Genomic DNA, 21,887 nt, shown 5'->3' with positions numbered 1-21,887 from the left:
ACTACAAATCTACCATTCCAGTGTTTTACTTGCTATATTGTATTTACTTTGCCTCCATGGCCTTTTTTTTTGCCTTTACCTCCCTTGTCTCACCTCATTTGCTCACATTGTATATAGACTTATTTTTCTACTGTATTATTGACTGTATGTTTGTTTTACTCCATGTGTAACTCTGTGTTGTTGTATGTGTCGAACTGCTTTGCTTTATCTTGGCCAGGTCGCAATTGTAAATGAGAACTTGTTCTCAACTTGCCTACCTGGTTAAATGAAGGTGAAATAAAATATTAAAATATATAAAATATTATAAAATATAAAATAATAAAATATTGTGTTATATTGTATTACATTGTGATACTTTGTGTTACATTGTGTTACGTTGTGTCTGCTCTGAATAACAATCCATGTAACAACTACAAAGAGCATTGATGTGCCTCTGCGCTGCTCAATGAAATTAATATCTGCTGACCTGTCGGTCAACAGCCTCTTCTCCCTCTTATTGAAAAGTGACGCTTCTCATTTCAAAACGCACACACACACACACACACACACACACACACACACACACACACACACACACACACACACACACACACACACACACACACACACACACACACACACACATAACATACACACACACACACACAAATACACAAACATAAACACACATAAACACACACACACACACAAACACACAGCACACACATAAACACACAAACACACATGTTCACAAACGTAACCTTTGTGTGTGTTGTGGCAGTTGTAATTATCGTTGAATAGAGAAAAGAGACAATAGGAAGAAAGGTTGGTATTGACAGAAGGGACAACACTGTGATCGTCTCCACAAAGTATAGAGGGAAAGAGAGGAAGGGAAATGGAGAGTGGGGGAGAGGGAGAGTGAGTGAGTGAGTAAGAAAGAAAGGGGAGGGAGGGAGGGAGGGAGGGAGGGAGGGAGGGAGGGAGGGAGGGAGGGAGGGAGGGAGGGAGGGAGGGAGGGAGGGAGGGAGGGAGGGAGGGAGGGGAGGGAGGGAGGCTGGTATTTATTCCAGGATATGGGATCTAATGACGGAAAGCGTCTGTGGTTTTCTGAAGTGTGTAGAATAATGATAAGAGCAGTATTTAATGTATGTGTGCATGCATATGTGTGTGTGTGTGTGTGTGTGTGTGTGTGTGTGTGTGTGTGTGTGTGTGTGTGTGTGTGTGTGTGTGTCTGTGTGTGTGTGTGTGTGTGTGTGTGTGTAGGGCATTCAGAGGTCTGATGTCTAGCCTTTACTGTGATTGTGGCTGACCACAGAGACAGCTTGGCAAATTCAGCTTGACATTGTTTATAGCACATCTACACACGCACACACACACACACACACACACACACACACACACACACACACACACACACACACACCACCCTCACTCGTCTCTGTCTGGCTAAAGTTCAGTCCCATCAGCTGTTTTCCTGGCTATCTGACCTGTCGATATCCATTTGTTCAGACGTGGCCTATAGCCATGCTGCTCCTTCTCTCTCTCTCTCTCTCTCTCTCTCTCTCTCTCTCTCTCTCTCTCTCTCTCTCTCTCTCTCTCTCTCTCTCTCTCTCTCTCTCTCTCTCTCTCTCTCTCTCTCTCTCTCTCTCTGTCTCTTTCTCTCTTTCGCTCTCTGTCGCTGTCTCTCTGTCTCTCTGTCTCTTTCTCTCTCTCTCTTTCTCTCTGTCTCTGTCTCTCTTTGTCTCTTTGTCTCTCTGTCTGTCTGTCTGTCTGTCTGTCTGTCTGTCTGTCTGTCTGTCTGTCTGTCTGTCTGTCTGTCTGTCTGTCTGTCTGTCTGTCTGTCTGTCTGTCTGTCTGTCTGTCTGTCTGTCTGTCTGTCTGTCTGTCTGTCTGTCTGTCTGTCTGTCTGTCTGTCTCTCTCTCTGTCTCTCTCTGTCTCTCCGTCTCTGTCTCTCTCTGCCTCTGTCTGTCTCTCTCTCTCTGTCAATTCAATTCAATTCAATTTCCTTTATTGGCATGACATAACAATATACATATTGCCAAAGCTTACTTTGGATATTTACAATATGAAAATAATAAGAATCAAAATTGTCAACGGGACAACTGTAACAACCATAACCAAGGGTCAAAATAACCATACATTCAACAATAACAATAAGCATAGAGGACATGTGCAGGTTGATTGGTCTGTCAGATACTGTCCCTCATCTTATGGCAGGCAGCAATGTAGTGCGCTGCCAACCCACAGCTCTGCATCCTCCCCCAACAGGATGGGTAGCTTACTCTCATCAGAGAGGTCTTTGAAACCTTGAATAAGGGTTTCAAATTTGGGGAAATGACACTTGAATTGTTTCATATTTTTTACATTTTGTCAGGAAATGCAGCTCCGTCTCAGGTTCTGCTGTTGTGCAGTGGTTGCACAGCCTTTCCTCTACAGGGAGCCATGTTTTCCTGTGTCTACCCTTCTCAATGGCAAGGCTGTGCTCACTAAGCATGTACTTTGTCAAGGTTTTTCTAAGGGTTTGATCAGTAACCATGCTCATATGATTAGCCACGGTGTACTGTCGATTTAGGGCCAGATTGTGCTGCATTTTGCTTTGTGCTTGTGTTTCCCAATAAGCAATGTAGTTGTAATTAGGTTTATTCTGATTGATTGGATGTTCTGGTCCTGAGGCGTCAGTGTGTTAGTAGAACAGGTTTGTGAACTCAGCCCCAGGACCAGCTGGATGAGGGGACTCTTTTCTTTGCTCAGCTCTTGGTATTGCAGGGCCTGGTAATGATATGAGAGGGGGTCACTGTATTTTAGATGTTTCCAAAACTTAATTGCTCTTTTTTGAGTTTTTATTATTAGTGGATATTGGACTAATTCTGCCCTGCATGCATTGTTTGTAGTTTTCCTCTGGACATGTATGAGAATCTTACAGAACTCTGCATGCAGGGTTTCAATGGGGTGTTTGTCCCATTTGATGAAATCTTGTTTTGCAAGTGGACCCCACACCTCGCTGCCATAAATTGGTTCAATGACACATTCAATTAGTTTTAGCCAAATTTTAATACGTATTTATATTAGATTTTTTCTCTCTCTCTCTCTCACTCTCTCTCTCTCTCTCTCTCTCTCTCTCTCTTATCCATCTTCCGTCCCTCTTCTCCTCTTCATCTCTTCCCCTATCTCCCTCCCTCCCATCATCCACCCCCTCCCCATCCTTCTCTTCCTCCCTCAGTTTTATTTGTCTATTTCTCTCCTCTTGTCTCTCCATATCTCTCATGTTTCATTGGATCAGTCTTGTGTTTCAGAACAGCATTTTCCTTTTGTTTATTACAGAAACACGACAACAAAACAACAACATCTGGGCCCATATACACACACACACACACACACACACACACACACACACACACACACATCCCTGATGGAATACACACACTGTTCTTATCCCCACTCATCAACACTCCCCTCTTGTTGTGTCAGCTCTCCAAGCATCTGTTGCCTCTTAATGTGTGTGTGTGTGTGTGTGTGTGTGTGTGTGTGTGTGTGTGTGTGTGTGTGTGTGTGTGTGTGTGTGTGTGTGTGTGTGTGTGTGTGTGTGTGTGTGTGTGTGTGTGTGTGTGTGTGTGTGTGTGTGTGTGTGTGTGTGTGCGTGTGATGTACAGATATGTAACCAAGTCTCAGACACGGCTGTGAACAGGGACCAAACACACTCGCCTCTCAACAAGGCTTTCGGTTCTTGAATGCAGCTCCAACAGATAAATATATATATATTTATATAAACAAAACGATATTGATTTTTCCTGGCAGTCTGTTTGTGTATGTATGCACAGACAGACACACATGCACGCACGCACGCACACAAGTTATGTTACAAAGTTGGATTGAAATGTATTTCATTGTCTTTTTTTGTCAACCGTCTACACACAATACTCTGTAATGGCAAAGTGGAAGATATATTCTAAGATAATATATGCTTAATAAAAAATAAAACACTAACATGTCTTGATTAGATTAGTATACAAGCCCCTTAGTTAATACATGTTAGAATCACCTTTGGCAGCGATTACAGCTGGAGTGAAGCCTAAAGAGCTTTTCATACCTGGATTAAACAATATTTTCTCTTTATTGTTTAAAAAATCCTTCAACCTCTGTCAAATTGGTTGTTGATCATTGCTAGATAGCACTTTTCAGGTCTTGACATAGATGTTCAAACCGATTAAAGCTACAACTATAACTCGGCCACTCAGGAACATTCACTGTCTTCTTGGTAAGCAACTCCAGTGTAGATTTGACCTTGTGTTTTAGGTTATTGTCACATACACATGGTTAGCAGATGTTAATGTGAGTGTAGCGAAATGCTTGTGCTTCTAGTTCCAATAGTGCAGTAATATCTAACAAATAATCTAACAATTCCCAACAACTACCTAATACACACAAATTTAAAGGGGTGAATGAGAATATATACATATAAATATATGGATGAGCGATGTCCGAGCGGCATAGGCAAGGTGCAGTAGATGGTATAAAATGCAGTATATACATGTGATATGAGTAATGTAAGATATGTAAACATTATTAAAGTAGCATTATTTAAAGTGGTGCTGTTTAAAGTGACTAGAGAGCCATTTATTAAAGTGTCCAGTGATTGGGTCTCAATGTAGGCAGCAGCCTCTCTGAGTTAGTAATTGCTGTTTAGCAGTCTGATGACCTTGAGATAGAAGTTGTTTCTCAATCTCTCGGTCCCAGCTTTGATGCACCTGTACTGACCTCACCTTCTGGACGATAGTGGTGTGAACAGGCAGTGGCTCGGGTGGTTGTTGTCCTTGATGATCTTTTTGGCCTTCCTGTGACATCGGGTGCTGTAGGTGTCATGGAGGGCAGGTAGTCTGCCCACGGTGATGAGTTGTGCAGACCGCACCACCCTCTGGAGAGCCTTGTGGTTGAGGGCGGTGCAGTTGCAGTACCAGGCTGTGATACAGCCTGACAGGATGCTCTCGATTGTGCATCTGTAAAAGTTTGTCAGGGTTTTGGGTGGCTAGCCACATTTCTTCCACCTCCTGAGGTTGAAGAGGCACTGTTGCGCCTTCTTCACCACACTGTCCATATGGGTGGACCATTTCAGTTTGTCTGTGATGTGTACGCCCAGGAACTTAAAACTTTCCACCTTCTCCACTGCTGGCCCTTCGATGTGGATAGGGGGGGTGCTCCCTCTGCTGTTTCCTGAAGTCCACGATCATCTCCTTTGTTTTGTTGACATTGAGTGAGAGGTTGTTTTTTCCTGACACCACACTTCGATTGACCTCACCTCATCCCTGTAGGCTGTCTCGTCGTTGTTGGTGATCACCACTGTTGTGTCTTCTGCAAACTTGATGATTGAGTTGTAGGCCTGAATGGCCACGCAGTCATGGGTGAACAGGGAGTACAGGAGAGGGCTGAGCACACACCCTTGTGGGGCCCCAGTGTTGAGGGTCAGTGAGGTGGAGATGTTGTTTCCTACCTTCACCACCCGGGGGTGGCCCGTCAGAAAGTCCAGGACCCAGTTGCACAGGGAGGGGTTGAGACCCAGGGCCTCCAGCTTGATGATGAGCTTGGAGAGTACAATGGTTTTGAATGCTGAGCTGTAGTCAATGAACAGCATTCTTACATAGGTATTCTTTTTGTCCAGATGGGATAGGGCAGTGTGCAGTGCGATGGCGATTGCGTTATCTGTGGAGCTGTTGGGGCGGTATGCAAACTGTAGTGCGTCTAGTGTGGCCGGTAAGGTGGCGGTGATATGATCCTTGACTAGCCTCTCAAAGCACTTCATGATGACAGAAGTGAATGCTACGGGGCGGTAGTCATTTAGTTCAGTTATCTTTGCCTTCTTGGGTACAGGAACAATGGTAGCCATCTTGAAGCATATGGGGACAACAGACTGGGATAGGGAGTGATTAAATATGTCCGTAAACACACCAGCCAGCTGGTCTGCGCATGCTCTGAGGACGTGGCTAGGGATGCCATCTGGGCCAGCAACCCTGCGAGGATTAACATGTTTAAATGTTTTACTCACGTCAGCCACTGAGAAGGAGAGGGGTGACGCAGTCTTTGTTAGCAAGCCATGACGGTGGCACTGTATTATCCTCAAAGCGGGCAAAGAAGGTGTTTAACTTGTCTGGAAGCGTGACGTTGGTATCCGTGATGTGGCTGTTTTTGTTTTTGTAGTCCGTGATTTCCTGTAGATCCTGCCACATACATCTCGTGTCTGAGCCTATGAACTGCTACTTATTTATAAACGCACTCACCGAGTCAGCGTATAGATCAATGTCGTTCTCTGAGGCTGACTGAAACATATTCCAGTTCCCATGATCAAAACAATCTTGGAGCATGGCTTCCGATTGGTCCGTCCAGTGTTGAATGGTTCTCGTCACTGGTACATCCTGTTTGAGTTTCTGCCTATAAGCCGGGATAAGCAAGATGGTTTCGTGGTCGGATTTGCCGAAGGGAGGGCTTTGTATGCATCGCGGAAGTTAGAGTAGCAGTGGTCGAGAGTATTAGCCCCACGTGTCGTGCAATCAATATGCTGATAAAATCTAGGTAACATTGATCTCAAATGTTCTTATTTAAAATCCCCTGCTACAATAAGCAGCCTCCGGGTATATAGTTTCCAGTTTACATAGAGTCAAGTGAAGTTTCTTGAGGGCCGTCTTGGTGTTCGCTTGAGGGGGGATGTACACAGCAGTGGCTATAACTGACGAAAATTCTCTTGGTAGGTAGAATGGCCGGCATTTGATTGTAAGGAATTCTAGATCGGGTTATCAGAAGGACTTGAGTTCCTGTGTGTAACAATGTAAGAAATAATACATAAAAAAACAAAATACTCCATAGTTTCCTAAGAACGCGAAGCGAGGCGACCATCTATGTCTGCGCCATGCTGTGTTCATTCCCATTATTGTCACTGCTGAAAGGTGAAATTATCTCCCACTGTCTGTTGGAAAGAAGACTGAACCAGGTTTTCCTTTAAGATTTTGCCTGTGCTTAGCTCTATTACATTTCTTTTTATGCTAAATAACACCCGAGTGCTTGCCGATGACAAGCATACCCATAACATGATGCAGCCACCACCATCCTTGAAAATGTGAAGAGTGGTACTCAGTGACGTATTGTTGGATTTGCCCCAGACAGAAAGCTTTGTATTCAGGACAAAACATGAATTTCTTTACCAAATGTTTTGCACTATTACTTTACTGCCTTATTGCAAACAGGATGAATGTTTTCTGTACAGGCTTCCTTCTTTTCACTCTGTCATTTCAGTGTCTGCGTTTTTTTTCGGCTATCTACCAATAGGTACCCTTCTTAGCTAGGCATTGGAAAACCTCCCTGGTCTTTGTGTTTGAATCTGTGCTTGAATTGTACTTCTCGACTGAGGGACCTTACACATAATTGTTTGTGTAAGAAAATAATGTTTACCACTATTATTGCACACAGAGTCCATGCATCTTATTATGTGATTTGTTAAGCACATTTGTACTCCTGTACTTATTTAGGTTTACCATAACAAAGGGGTTGAATACTTATTCACTCAAGACATTTCAGCTTTTAGTTAAGTAATTTGTAAAAAACAATCAGAAAACTAAATTCCACTTTGACATTATGGGATTTTGTGTGTAGGCTAGTGACTAAAAAAATCACTGGTGGGGGGAGCAGAAGTGTTTTGGAGTATCAGTGTGTGTGGTTTGTTTAGTATTCAGTTCAGGGTTAATCCGGCTTAATTGAAAAGATTACTGACATTTATTTGGAGCGATAAACTTCTGCAGTGTCATCAAACACCTTTTCTAACCTTTCCCTGTCCGCTCTCTCCTCTCCATCTCTCTCTCTCTCTCTCTCTCTCTCTCTCTCTCTCTCTCTCTCTCTCTCTCTCGTCTCTCTCTCTCTCTCTCTCTCTCTCTCTCTCTCTCTCTCTCTCTGTCTCTCTCTCTCTCTCTCTCTCTCTCCATCTCTCTCTCTCTCTCTCTCTCTCTCTCTCTCTCTCTCTCTCTCTCCTCTCCATCTTTCTCTCTCTCTCTCTCTCTCTCTCTCTCTCTCTCTCTCTCCTCTCCATCTTTCTCTCTCTCTCTCTCTCTCTCTCTCTCTCTCTCTCTCTCTCTCTCTCTCTCTCTCTCTCTCTCTCTCTCTCTCTCTCTCCCTCCTTCTCTTTCCTTTTGCAATCCCTCTACCTCCCCCTATCTCTCTTACTCCCCTCTCAATCACACCCTTTCTACCTTTTCCCCTTTCTACCTTATCTCGCTCGCTCTCTCCCTCACCCTCTCTCCCTCTCTCCGTCTGTGTGGTGATGCTATCTAAGGTTTGTGTGTAGAAGGTTGAGGTCAAACACAGAGCTAAGTCTTACAGGAGAAAGTAATTTGTGATCTGGGCCAGCAGCTCTTTATAGCAGGAAATAGGAATACTATTTATAAATGGAAGTCTTGCAGGGCATCTAGGATCTGACACACCCTCGCACACGCACATAAATATATATACACACACACACACACACACACACACACACACACACACACACACACACACACACACACACACACACACACACACACACACATTTGCATCACACACATACACACAGCTCTAAATATTCACCAGTTGGTTGTTAATGACCTCCTGTGGACCTCTGCAGAGTTCTGTGATCATTAGAACTCCCTCATGATTGTTTGGAACCCTCCTTTCTCTCTGCTCATTGGCCGCCTGAGGGTATTAGAAGGTCCCTGTAGTGAAACAGTGCCTATGTCTGGAACACCAGCAGGTGAAGGTTAGGTTTCCAATTGGTGAAAGATTTTCATTTGAATATTTTAAAATCTGCATGAAAACAATATGTGCATTTTCCGCAAGACATGTGTTTCCATCAAATTGACTTGTTGCAGATTAAAGGCTATACGTGATGACATAGTGAACATAAAAATAACTTTTGCGGGTAAATTCTCTTGTACCGATAAATAAGACACGTTTCCATCTCATTTTCAGCTTTACTGATGGTTTTGTCACAAAAAACATTGCGTTATATAGTGAATGTGCCCTCTCTGGTATTGGTACATGCGTTCTAGCCAGCAGCTGGCAGATAGAGTGCGGGTATAGCCTATATAATGAGATGATTATGGACAAGTGAGATTCTTTTTATTTGACAAAAGGCAGCCAAGCATCGATCATCATGTCACCAGAATAAAACATTGATTTATTTATTGGAAAGAAGAATCAAGCTCATCACTGTGCATTTTCACCACCCAGCAATAAACTGCACGGTTTCTCAAGTCGTGGTGGGAGGACCACACATCTCATCTGGTGAATCCAAGTTCACTTCAATATGATAGTTGTTATATCAATATTTGCTCATAAAAGCGTTTCCACCGCCATTTCTTGCATCATTAATTTTACAGACACAAAAAGATCCCAACTTGTCATGCATATTTTGTTTTGTCGACATTTGGAAAGTTTACCGACAAATTTGCTGTTTCCATCAGGCCTGCCGTGCCATTTTTTATCCGGCATGTGCTTTACTCTCATAAAAATGTTGGTGGAAACCTGGTTATTGTAACTCCTGGACGGCCAGGCTACTGAAAAACAGCTGAAACTTCTATGTCTCATCTCCCAGGAAAACACTGAGTGTACATGATTACAATGTACGGTACATTTAAAGGTGTCATTTACAGTAAGTACAGATTGATTTAATAGGTAGTCTGCTAGTTTTTACCCCAACCAATTTTTCCTCAAGGTCACCCAGCTTTGTGCCTCAACATTGTATTAGCCTAGAGGTTAAGAGGTTTGAGCCAGTAACTGAAAGGTCGCTGATCCAAATTCCCGAGGTAAGCAGGTGAATAATCTATGGATGTGCCCTTGAGCAAGGCACTTAACCTTAATTGCTCATGTAAGTCGCTCTGGATAAGAGCATCCACTAAAATGGTAAAAAAAAAATTGGCCACTGATCTAAAGCCAACGTGTTTGCTTGGTAGAGCCAACACGTCTTTAAAATCTCAGGCAACGTTACTCACTATTTTCTCCGCAATGTCTTTCTCTCCATCTCTCTGTCAGATTCGTCGTCAGGGTGGGATCCAGCTGCTGGTAGACCTGTTGGACCACCGTATGAGTGAGGTCCACCGCAGTGCCTGTGGAGCCCTGAGGAACCTGGTCTACGGCAAGGCCAACGACGACAACAAGATTACCCTGAAGAACTGTGGGGGCATACCTGCCCTGGTCCGCCTGCTACGCAAGACCGGAGACGTGGAGATAAGAGAACTGGTCACAGGTACATTTTTTTATTTATTTTTTATTTCACCTTTATTTAACCAGGTAGGCCAGTTGAGAACATGTTCTAAATTACAACTGCGGCCTGGCCAAGATAAAGCAAAGCAGTGCGACAAAGACAACAACACAGAGTTACACATAAACAAACGTACAGTCAATAACACAATAGAAAAGTCTATGTACAGTGTGTGCAAATGTAGAAGAGTAGGGAGGTAGGCAATAAATAGGCCATAGAGTCAAAATAATTACAATTTAGCATTAACACTGGAGTGATAGATGTGCAGATGATGGTGTGCAAGTTGAGATACTGGGGTGCAAAAGAGCATAAGGGTAAGTAACAATATGGGGATAAGGTAGTTAGGTGTGCTATTTACAGATTGGCTGTGTACAGGTACAGTGATCGGTAAGCTGCTCTGACAGCTGACGCTTAAAGTTAGTGAGGGAGATATAAGACTCCAGCTTCAGTGATTTTTGCAATTCGTTCCAGTTATTTGCAGCCGGGAACTGGAAGGAAAGGCGGCCAAAGAAAGTGTTGGCTTTGGGGATGACCAGTGAAATATACCTGCTGGACCGCGTGCTACTGGTGTGTTTTGCTATGGTGACCAGTGAGCTGAGATAAGGCGGGGCTTTACCTAGTAAAGACTTATAGATGACCTGGAGCCAGTGGGTTTGGCGACAAATATGTAGTGAGGGCCAGCCAACGAGAGCATTCTGGTCGCAGTGGTGGGTAGTATATGGGGCTTTGGTGACAAAACGGATGGCACTGTGATAGAGTACATCCAGTTTCCTGAGTAGAGTGTAGGAGGCTATTTTGTGATTGACATCACCGAAGTCAAGGATCGGTAGGATAGTCAATTTTATGAGGGTATGTTTGTCAGCATGAGTAAAGGAGGCTTTGTTGCAAAATAGGAAGCCGATTCTAGATGTAATTTTGAATTGAAAATGCTTAATGTGAGTCTGGAAGGAGAGTGTGCAGTCTAACCAGACACCTAGGTATTTGAAGTTGTCCACATATTCTAAGTCAGAACCGTCCAGAGAATTGATGCTAGTCAGGTGGGAGGGTGCAGGCAGCAATCGGTTGAAGAGCATGCATTTAGTTTTACTAGCATTTAAAAGCAGTTGGAGGCCATGAAAGGAGTGTTGTACAGCATTGAAGCTTGTTTGCAGGTTTGTTAACCTCTTACTGCGTAAATCCCTCTAGCGGGATCAAATTCGACAACATCCGGTGAAATCGGAGCACGCCAAATTCAAAATACAAAATCGTAAAATTAAACATTCATGAAAATACAAGTGTCCTACATCATTAAAAAGCTTAACTTCTTGTTAATCCAGCCACTTTGTCAGATTTCAGAAAGGCTTTACGGCGAAAGCATACCATGCGATTATATGAGGACAGCGCCCCGCATGCAAAGCATTAAACATTTTCCAAACAAGCAGAGGCGTTTAGAAAGTCAGAAATAGCGATAAAATAAATCACTTAGCTTTGAAGATCTTCATCTGTTTGCAATCCAAAGTGTCCCAGCTACATAACAAATGGTCCTTTTGTTCGATAAAGTCCTTCTTTATATCCCAAAAAAGTCAGCTTCGTTGGCGCGCTAGATTCAGTAATCCACCGGTTTCCCTCATTGAAAATAAACGATCAAATTTAAGACTGAGAACAGTATGTTCATTACCGGAGATAAATAACGAAGTGCGCACTCTCTTCCACACGCACCACAACACTACAGCCAAAATGGGAGCCACTTACAAAAACTACAAATTCTAGCTAATTTTTCAAAAAACAAGCCTGAAACTCTTTCTAAAGACTGATGACATCTACTGGAAGCCCTAGGAACTGCAATCTGGGAGGTATTGCTTTGATATTCCCATTGGCAGGCATTATAATGAGTGGTGAGCTCAACAACAACAAAAATTCCCCGGATGGATTCTCCTCGGGTTTTTGCCTGCTATATCAGTTCTGTTATACTCACAGACATTATTTTAAGACTTTTGGAAACTTCAGAGTGTTTTCTATCCAATACCATCCTAGCTTTTGGGCCTGAGTAATAGACAGTTTACTTTGGGCACGTCAGTCATCCGAAATACCGAATACTGCCACCTGTCCACAAGACATTTAACAGAGTGTCCAAAGAAGGGCCAGATGTATACAGAATGGTGTCGTCTGCGTAGAGGTGGATCAGAGAATCACCAGCAGCAAGAGCAATATCATTGATATATACTTAGAAAGGGGTTGCAACAATTTCGGCAGATCATTTTAGAGAGAGAAATCAACAAATGAGAGCGACTGGGGAATGGGAGTGGTGCTGGGGGCTGCAGGGCCTGGGTTAACCTCTACATCACCAGAGGAACAGAGGGAGAGTAGGATAAGGGTACACACGCAAGGACGCTCGCACTCACGCACACATAATACACTGACACTTCTACATTCCAGAAGACTATGATGACTTTCCAATAGTTTCATTTTTCCTGAGTCCAGGCGTATTCAGTAGCCAGATAACATAGCTATTCAATAGAAAACCATTTGAAAAGATAACAGGATCAGTCAATTCAGGTCACTCCTTTTCAGCATTCCATCTTAATTCTCAGACCCTCATTGTCCACGTTTTCAGACAGTCTCAACTAACTTTGAGAGTGTTGAAATATTCAAACAAACCACAGAGCTTCTCTCTGTGATGCCGGGAACAAACCGCCTCACTAGTCATCAAATATGAAAAACAACTCCCACACGTTTCTTCAGATTATTTTGTCAGTGTTTCGCTACTGTCAGGCTTTTTCAAAGCTGTTCTATCTGCCAGAAATAAGCTTGTTTGGCTGTGGTGTCTCTGTGAGAGTGCAGTGTTTAGCTACATTTATGTTTCTTAGGTGAGAACTGTGACAAAATCCTTGTGTGTAATTTTTCTGTGGAGCATGAGATCTTTCACAAGCACGTCTAAGCCAGGCTAGCCAAGGAGAGATCCCCGAAAGACTACTTTTGAGTTTACATCAACACTGGAGGACCTTTGCCAAAGCTTTGCATGTGTGTGTGTGTACTTGCTTGTGTTTGTGTGTACTTGCGTGTGTTTGTGTGTGTAAGCGTGCATGTGGGTTTGTGTGTACTTGTCTATGTGTGTGTGTGTATGGGTGTGTAAGCGTGTGTGTGTGTGTGTGTGTGTGTGTGTGTGTGTGTGTGTGTGTGTGTGTGTGTGTGTGTGTGTGTGTGTGTGTGTGTGTGTGTGTGTGTGTGTGTGTTTGTGTGTACTTGTGTGTGTGTTTGTGTGTACTTGCGTGTTTGTGTGTGTAAGCTTGCATGCATTTTTATCTCTAATGGGAGGCACCAGACATATGGATCCTAACCCATCCGTGACTAGTGATTGGCCGTGTGAATGGGCGTTGAGAAGCCTATCAGCTGCTCCAATGGAGCGGGTCCCCCTGCCTAAGATGGAGCTGGAATAGGCTCTATTGAAAAGGCCTTCAAACCACTGAGGGATGAAGTTAGGCCACTGGTAGTATCCTAAAGACTTAAAGGCTTTAGCTCAGTGGACTAACATGTTCTTGAGTTTCACTTATGACCTGGGTTGGATAACCAGTCAACTACAGTTTAAACAGTTAAGTATAATTCAGTTGTCATTTCCTCTTGTCAGCGAAGAGAGCTGGTTCAGAGATACAGTGCCTTCTGTTTTTGCTTCGTCATTTTGGGGTATTGTGTGTAGATTAATGAGGGGAAAAAAACGATTTAATCCATTTTAGAATAAGGTTGTAACGTAACAACATGTGGAAAAAGTCAAGGGGTCTGAATACTTTCCGAATGCCCTGTAAACACATACTTAAAAACAACATCCATTTGTAGCTGAGATAACGGACCCCCCCCCCCCCCCCACACACACACACACACATTCACACACATAAACACACACACACACACACACAAAAACACATACACAGTCTGCTTTTGTAGCTTTGTCATGTTCAGAGATAAGGGAAGCGAGAGGGAACGTGACACTCGTCCAATTTGACCTCTCACCCGTCCCTCTCAGCTACAGCGCTCATCTGATAGGTCAGACAGTCTCTATGGAGACAAAGGACACAGAGGGCCAAAACAATGAGTGATGGCTGAACAGTAGATATCTCCTGATAACCAAACAATGGGGACGGACTGAATTCCCTGTGGATTATAACTAGTGCTAGAAAGATGGTTTATATATCAAGCTATACCACAGATCTCCTCATAAAAGGTCCTTTTGGGTTTAGAATGTGTGGCAATATAACCTATTCCTCAGGGGGTGTGTGTGTGTGTGTGTGGAATGGCGGGAATTGAATTAATGGAACAGAGTCAAAAATGTGGTTTCCGTATGTTTGATGTGTTTGATACCGTTCCATTTATTCCATTCCAGCCATTACAATGAGCCTGTCCTCCTATAGCTTCTACCACCAGCCTCCATTGGAGTGTGTGTGTGTGTGTGTGTGTGTGTGTGTGTGTGTGTGTGTGTGTGTGTGTGTGTGTGTGTGTGTGTGTGTGTGTGTGTGTGTGTGTGTGTGTGTGTGCACGCGCCTGCGGGCCTGCAATGTTAGTGTGTACACTGAGTGTACAAAGCATTAGGAACATGCTCTTTCCATTACTTAAACTCACCAGGTGAATCCAGGTGAAAGCTATTTTTCCTTATTGACGTCAATCCACTTTAATCAGTGTAGATGAAGGAGAGGAGACAAGTTAAATAAGGATTTTTAAGCCTTGAGACAATTGAGATGGATTGTGTGTGTGCCATTCAGAGGGTATATGAGCAAGACAAAATATTTAAGTGCCTTAGAACGGGGTATGGTAGTACTGTAGCTGCCAGGTGTAGGGCTGTTACGGTGACCGTATTACCACCACACTGGCGGTCACGAGTCATGAAGGCAGTTAAATTCCACGTGACCGTTTAGTCACGGTAATTAGGCTTCTCCAAGCTCTGATGCTGCTGATGGTCATTAGTATCCTATCAAACTTGCTAACTGCCTGGTACTCAGCACTCTATTGTCCCTCTGACATCAATACAAATTAATTTGAAAATCTAATCCAAAACTTCATGAGAGCCCATGAGCTCGTGTTGCGCAGCATTTCTATAGGCTATGCAATTGTGTGAGAAAACAGAGTGATGGAAGGGAAAGGGGTGATGCCTAGTCAGTTGTACAACTGAATGCATTCAACTGAAATGTGTCTTCCGAATTTAACCCAACCCCTCTCAATCAGAGAGGTGATGGGGGCTGCCATAATCGACATCCACGTCTTTGGCGCCTGGGGAACAGTGGGTTAACTGCCTTGCTCAGGGGCAAAATGACAGATTTTGACCTTGTCAGCTTGGGGATTCAATCCAGAAACCTTTTGATTACTGGCCCAACGCTCGAACAACTAGGCTACCTGCCGCCTCTTTGAAAAAGAGGATCCCATCAACTTTGTATAGGCTAGACCTACTATATTTATTTCTCAACTTTCCTAATATTAAGCAAATATTAAGCACATTGCTTATCTTTACAACAGGAGTTTAGCCTACCTGTATAATGACACAGGGCGAGACCCAGATGCAGACAAAGGAGGCAGATTCTTAGAGTCTCTGATATTTATTAAAATACAAGGGGCAGGCAATAGGCAGGTTGAAGACAGGCAGAAGTTCATTAACCAGGTCAGAGTCCAAAAGGTACTGTGGGGCAGGCAGGCTCGAGGTCAGGGCAGGCAGAACAGGTCTGAACCAGTAGGGCTAGAAAACAGAGCGCAGGAAAAACAGGAGCACGGAAAAAGACGCTGGTAGGCTTGGCAAGACAAACTGGCAACAGACAAACAGAGAATGCAGGTATAAATACACTGGGGATAATGGGGAAGATGGGCGACACCTGGAGGGGGGTGGAGACAAGCACAAAGATAGGTGAAACAGATCAGGGTGTGACAACCTGGCTGGCATGAAAATGAACCACAGGATAAGTGTCCTCCATTCATTATATAAGTGCATAGATGACATTTATTTTTTCCCTTGGCCCTGTTTTGAGACAGGTGCATGATACTGGTCCATTCTAAATAAAAACAAAGTCACAAATATATTATTTATTGTATGTAAAGACAATATTAAGTCAATAATATTCTGATGGGTTATAATATTAGCCTATCACTTGTGAATTATATATTAGCACTTGTGAATGATGTCCAGCATAAGAAACAATGTCTTTTTTTGTGTGACTTTTTCTAATCATAGTATCACACCTCATGTAGCCAAGCCCATAGGCCTATATGTTTTGATAAGGTTTGTATCACAACTAAAGTGGCCAAATAACTTCTTAAAATGAATCACATTAATCTGCATTACAAGGGGTGAAGAACCTAACTGGCATACATAAGCAGCGTGTGAGTTTCAAGTTTGGGGAAGATCATTTTCACCATGAAAATGCACCTTTATAATAAAAGCATAACATGCATAATCACATTTTACAATACATTTTAAGAATGTTGTTTTCCTGTTAATGGAACATTCACACTTATAGCCTAGTGCCATGTATGCATTGCAGCGCTTCTAATGTCAAGAAATAGCCTAATAGTTCATGTTGCGTCAGCCTCGTTGCGTAACAACGTTTTTCTGATTCTAGTGGTTGTATTAATGTGGGATCTATCACATCCCACGTCTGTCCCAGACTATGTTTAGGTCAACTTTTGTACTATGGGGGATAGTAGATTGACATAGGCTAGTGCTTTTGCTGTTCGTTAGGCCTACTTATCTTGTTGGCTGACGAAAAGCAAATGTGGACAGTTCTTCCAATATCTTCAATATGCACCTCGGAATTGGATAAGGACGGGAGCAGTTGTGTCCCCGATGTGTCTGTCTTCACTTGTAGCCTGTGAGAAAGACACCTGTTCACGTGATGGAGAGCCATGTGAGTGAGAGGAGAGGTGCTTCGGGAACAGGAGGCACTCAGAAAGAAGGGCTGCAAAAGACATTGATTTTTTTAGGGTGCGTTATGGCCACACGAAGGGGATGCTGCCGAGAAATTCGAGGCATTATCAAGTGCTTCACAAATTGTGAATGAGAGACTGACGAAGTGTGTACAGCCTCATCATGCAGCCTTAGAATGTATTAAAAATCTAAACATATAGCCCAGCATTTGTAGAACAACTAAATTTACATGAATTACTCTAAATGAATTCTTAGGGAAAACTTAGGCCTAAATGACATACCCAAATCTAACTGCCTGTAGCTCAGGCCCTGAAGCAAGGATATGCATATTCTACCATTTGGAAGGAAACACTTTGAAGTCTGTGGAAATGTGAATGTAATGTAGGAGAGTATAACACAATAGATCTGGTAGAAGAAAATACAAAGAAAAAAAAAACATTTTCTTTCTACCACCATCTTTGAAATGCTGCAGAAAATGTCCCTGTTCCAGCCATCACTCTGGTTGTAATTCTGATGGTGTCCACAAGATGGCAGCAGTGTATGTTCAAAGTTTCAGACGGATAAAGAAGTATGAGCAAGCTACATGACATTTAGTGTGAAGTCACTCAGGTACATTTAGGTCAATCGTGAAAGAGACATGACATATTACATTTTTCTGCAAGAATATCGTCAAATCTGTATACTTGGACTTGGACTAGCTTTTCCAGTATTAGTAGACATATAAGTTAAACATTTGCAAAAAAAACTGTTTTCATAACTTCATAACTCTGAATATTCTTATAATTTTTGTCCAAAATGAAAAGGCATGCTGTCGTAGAAGATTAGTAGCTACATTTTACGACGGATACATGGTTTCCGGATACTCCTGTAAAGCCCAGCTCATTAGCTATCTACCTAGCTTTGTTTGACCCCGATTGGTGCTTATTTGACAAAGTTAGAGTCGTTCAAGTTAAGACCGCTCGCGTCATCAGCGTGCCATGAAGGTGTCGCTCTCTGTCCAAATATGGTGTCCTATAGGATATACTACACCCCTAATGATATAGTGAAGTCTCGTTACATTCTAGGATCTCTGAGGAATACATACGAATGTGATTTGACTGGTTGAAAGAACGTTTAGGGTGAGATTTTCACAGATTCCTTTCTTTGCAAGTTGAACGAGTGGAAATACAAAATCGATTGTGCATGCAATATGGACCTTTTTAGGATATGAAAAAGGAATTTATCGAACACAATGACACTTCATGTTATCTCTGGGACCCTTTGGATGATAAATCAGAGCAAAATTTCAGAATGTAAGTACACATTTCACCTTCAGAGGTGAATTTATCAAACCTATTGCAGTGAAAAAGAGTTTTTTGTTGTTAGGAGCTCTTCTCAAACAATAGCATGGCCTTTTTTCGCAGTAACAGCTACTGTAAATTGGACAGTGCAGTTATATTAACCTCTTACATGTAGACGTTCCGCTAGCGGAACACCTGCTCCAATATCCAATGATAGGCGTGGCGCGAATTACAAATTCCTCAAAAATACAAAAACTTCCATTTTTCAAACATTTTAAAGACAAGACTCTCCTTTATCTAACCGCACTGTCCGATTTCAAAAAGGCTTTACAGCGAAAGCAAAACATTAGATTATGTCAGCAGAGTACCCAGCCAGAAATAATCAGACACCCATTTTTCAAGCTAGCATATAATGTCACAAAAACCAAACCACAGCTAAATGCAGCACTAACCTTTGATGATCTTCATCAGATAACACACCTAGGACATTATGTTATACAATACATGCATGTTTTGTTCAAGCAAGTTCATATTTATATCAAAAACCAGCTTTTTACATTAGCATGTGACGTTCAGAACTAGCATACCCCCCGCAAACCTCCGGTGAATTTACTAAACGTTCACAAAAAACATAACAATTATTTTAAGAATTATAGATACAGAACTCCTTTGCAATCGAGGTGTCCGATTTTAAAATAGCTTTTCGGTGAAAGCACATTTTGCAATATTCTGAGTAGATAGCCCAGCCATCACGGCTAGCTATTTAGACACCCACCAAGTTTAGCCCTGACCAAACTCCCATTTACTATTAGAAAAGTTTGATTACCTTTGGTGTTCTTCGTCAGAATGCACTCCCAGGACTGCTACTTCAATAACAAATGTTGGTTTGGTTCAAAATAATCCATTGTTATATCCAAATAGCGGCGTTTTGTTCGTGCGTTCAAGACACTATCCGAAGTGTAAATAAGGGTCACGAGCACGACGCATTTCGTGACAAAAAAATTCTAAATATTCCATTACCGTACTTCGAAGCATGTCAACCGCTGTTTAAAATCAATTTTTATGTCATTTTTCTCGTAAAAAAGCGATAATATTCCGACCGGGAAAGCGTGTATACGTACAAAGAGAGAGAAAATAAAAGCATGGGATCCCCTCGTGCACGAGCCTGAGTTTCATAGTACTGTGACTGGCCACTATCCAAACGCGCTACTTTTTTTCAGCCAGAGCCTGCAAAGCCACGATTCAGCTTTTTGCCGCCTTCTGAGAGCCCATGGGAGCCGTAGGAAGTGTCACGTAACAGCAGAGATCCCCTGTAATGGATAGAGATAATCAAGAAGGGCAAGAAATGGTCAGACAGGGCACTTCCTGTAAGGAATCTTCTCAGGTTTTGGCCTGCCAAATGAGTTCTGTTATACTCACAGACACCATTCAAACAGTTTTAGAAACTATGGAGTGTTTTCTATCCAAAGCTAATAATTATATGCATATTATAGTTTCTGGGCAGGAGTAATAATCAGATTAAATCGGGTACGTTTTTTATCCGGCCGTGAAAATACTGCCCCCTAGGCATAACAGGTTAACAAGAAATGAACCTTTTAGCCAATATAAGACACTTATATGTACCGACATTTGTTGTTTCTCTAAAATCTGCGATGGTGAAACAAGGTGCTGCATGATTTGCAACTGTCCTGTTGACGGGACACCGATCCCTAATTAAGCATGAAGGAGTACCTATTTCTTTGTTTTCTGCTCAACACAGATAGCAGAATGTGCACACTCCCTCAAATCGTTTGGAGAATGTATGCTTTCTTTTTTATTGAACTTTGTTCAATTGTATTCTTCATACTATAAAAATAATGCCACAGAATTGTAATCGAATCTTGTCTGCTAAATGAACTAATGTAGCCCACAGCCATTTGGCATAGCCAGACCTAACATAAGGACAACTGAGAGTATGCTATTCTGTTCTTCTGAAATAGACTAATTTTGGCCCATTCCTCCTGACAGAGCTGGTGTAACTGAGTCAGGTTTGTAGGCCTCCTTGCTCGCACACGCCTTTTCAGTTCTGCCCACAAATTTTCTATAGGACTGAGGTCAGGGCTTTGTGATGGCCAGTTCAATACATTGACTTTGTTGTCCTTAAGCCATTTTGCCACAACTTTGGATAAATGCTTGGTGTCATTTTCCATTTGGAAGACCCATTTGCGACCAAGCTTTAACCTCTATGGGCTAGGTGGGACGCTAGCGTGCCACCCGTGGTGCACTCCATCAACAGCAGGTGCATTTCAAGAGCGGCAAATTTGAATCCAAATAAATGTCAAAATTCAAATTTTTCAAACATACAACTATTTTACACCCTTTGAAAGATAAACATCTCCTTAATCTAACCACGTTTTACGATTTCAAAAAGGTTTTACGGCGAAAGCATAAATTTAGAGTATGTTAGGACAGTACATTTACAAGAGTTGTGTGTAATGTTTTGTCAATTCAAAGACAGGGTCACCAAAACCATAAAACCAGCTAAAATGATGCACTAACCTTTTACAATCTCCATCAGATGACACTCCTAGGACATTATGTTAGACAATGCATGCATTTTTAGTTCTATCAAGTTCATATTTATATCCAAAAACAGCGTTTTACTATGGCATTGATGTTGAGGAAATCGTTTCCCTCCAATAACCGGCAGTCAAGTCAGCGTCACAAATTAAATAATTAAAATTAGAAAACATTGGTAAAATATTATATTGTCATTTAAAGAATTATAGATTTACATCTCTTGAACGCAATCAACTTGCCAGATTTAAAAATAACCTTACTGGGAAATCACACTTTGCAATAATCTGAGCACTGCGCCCAGAAAAATACGCGTTGCGATACAGACTAGACGTCATGTTGGGGAGATCTAAAATCGAAAATACTATGTAAATAATCCATTACCTTTGATTCTCTTCATCAGATGTCACTTCCAGGTATCACAGGTCCATAACGAATGTAGTTTTGTTCAAAAAAGCTCATCATTTATGTCCAAAAATCTCCGTCTTGTTAGCACATGATCTAAGCCAGCCGGACTTCTCGTCATGAACGAGGGGAAAAAATATATTTACGTTCGTTCAAACATGTCAAACGTTGTATAGCATAAATCATTAGGGCCTTTTTTAACCAGAACATGAATAATATTCAAGGTGGACGAATGCATACTCTTTTATAACGTATTGGAACGAGGGTACCCAACATGAACTCGCGCGCCAGGTGTCTAATGGGACATCATCGTTCCATGGCTCTTGTTCGGTCAGATCTCCCTCCAGAAGACTCAAAACACTTTGTAAAGGCTGGTGACATCTAGTGGAAGCAATAGGAAGTGCCAAAATATTCCTCAGCCCCTGTGTTTTTCAATGGGATAGGTTTAAAGGTAATACAACACATCAGGTATCCACTTCCTGTCAGAAAATGTCTCAGGGTTTTGCCTGCCAAATG

The 21,887-nt window shown here is 42.3% G+C and overlaps 1 protein-coding gene across 1 annotated transcript in view; it reads left to right on the top strand.

The window, feature by feature from the left end:
* The window catches only part of LOC106590590 (catenin delta-2), a 597,564-nt gene that overhangs the window by 403,379 nt on the left and 172,298 nt on the right, over positions 1–21,887 (top strand). The window contains exon 14 of the mRNA XM_045710617.2: positions 10,025–10,238. Within this exon, the coding sequence (XP_045566573.1) occupies positions 10,025–10,238 (214 nt within the window). The remainder of the gene's footprint in view (positions 1–10,024; positions 10,239–21,887) is intronic.

Source organism: Salmo salar, chromosome 29 (genome assembly GCF_965601325.2).
Source record: "Salmo salar chromosome 29, fSalSal1, whole genome shotgun sequence".
Taxonomy (NCBI): Eukaryota; Metazoa; Chordata; class Actinopteri; order Salmoniformes; family Salmonidae; genus Salmo; species Salmo salar.
The sequence above is the reverse complement of the archived record's forward strand: the minus strand, read 5'-3'. Positions and strand labels throughout refer to the sequence as shown.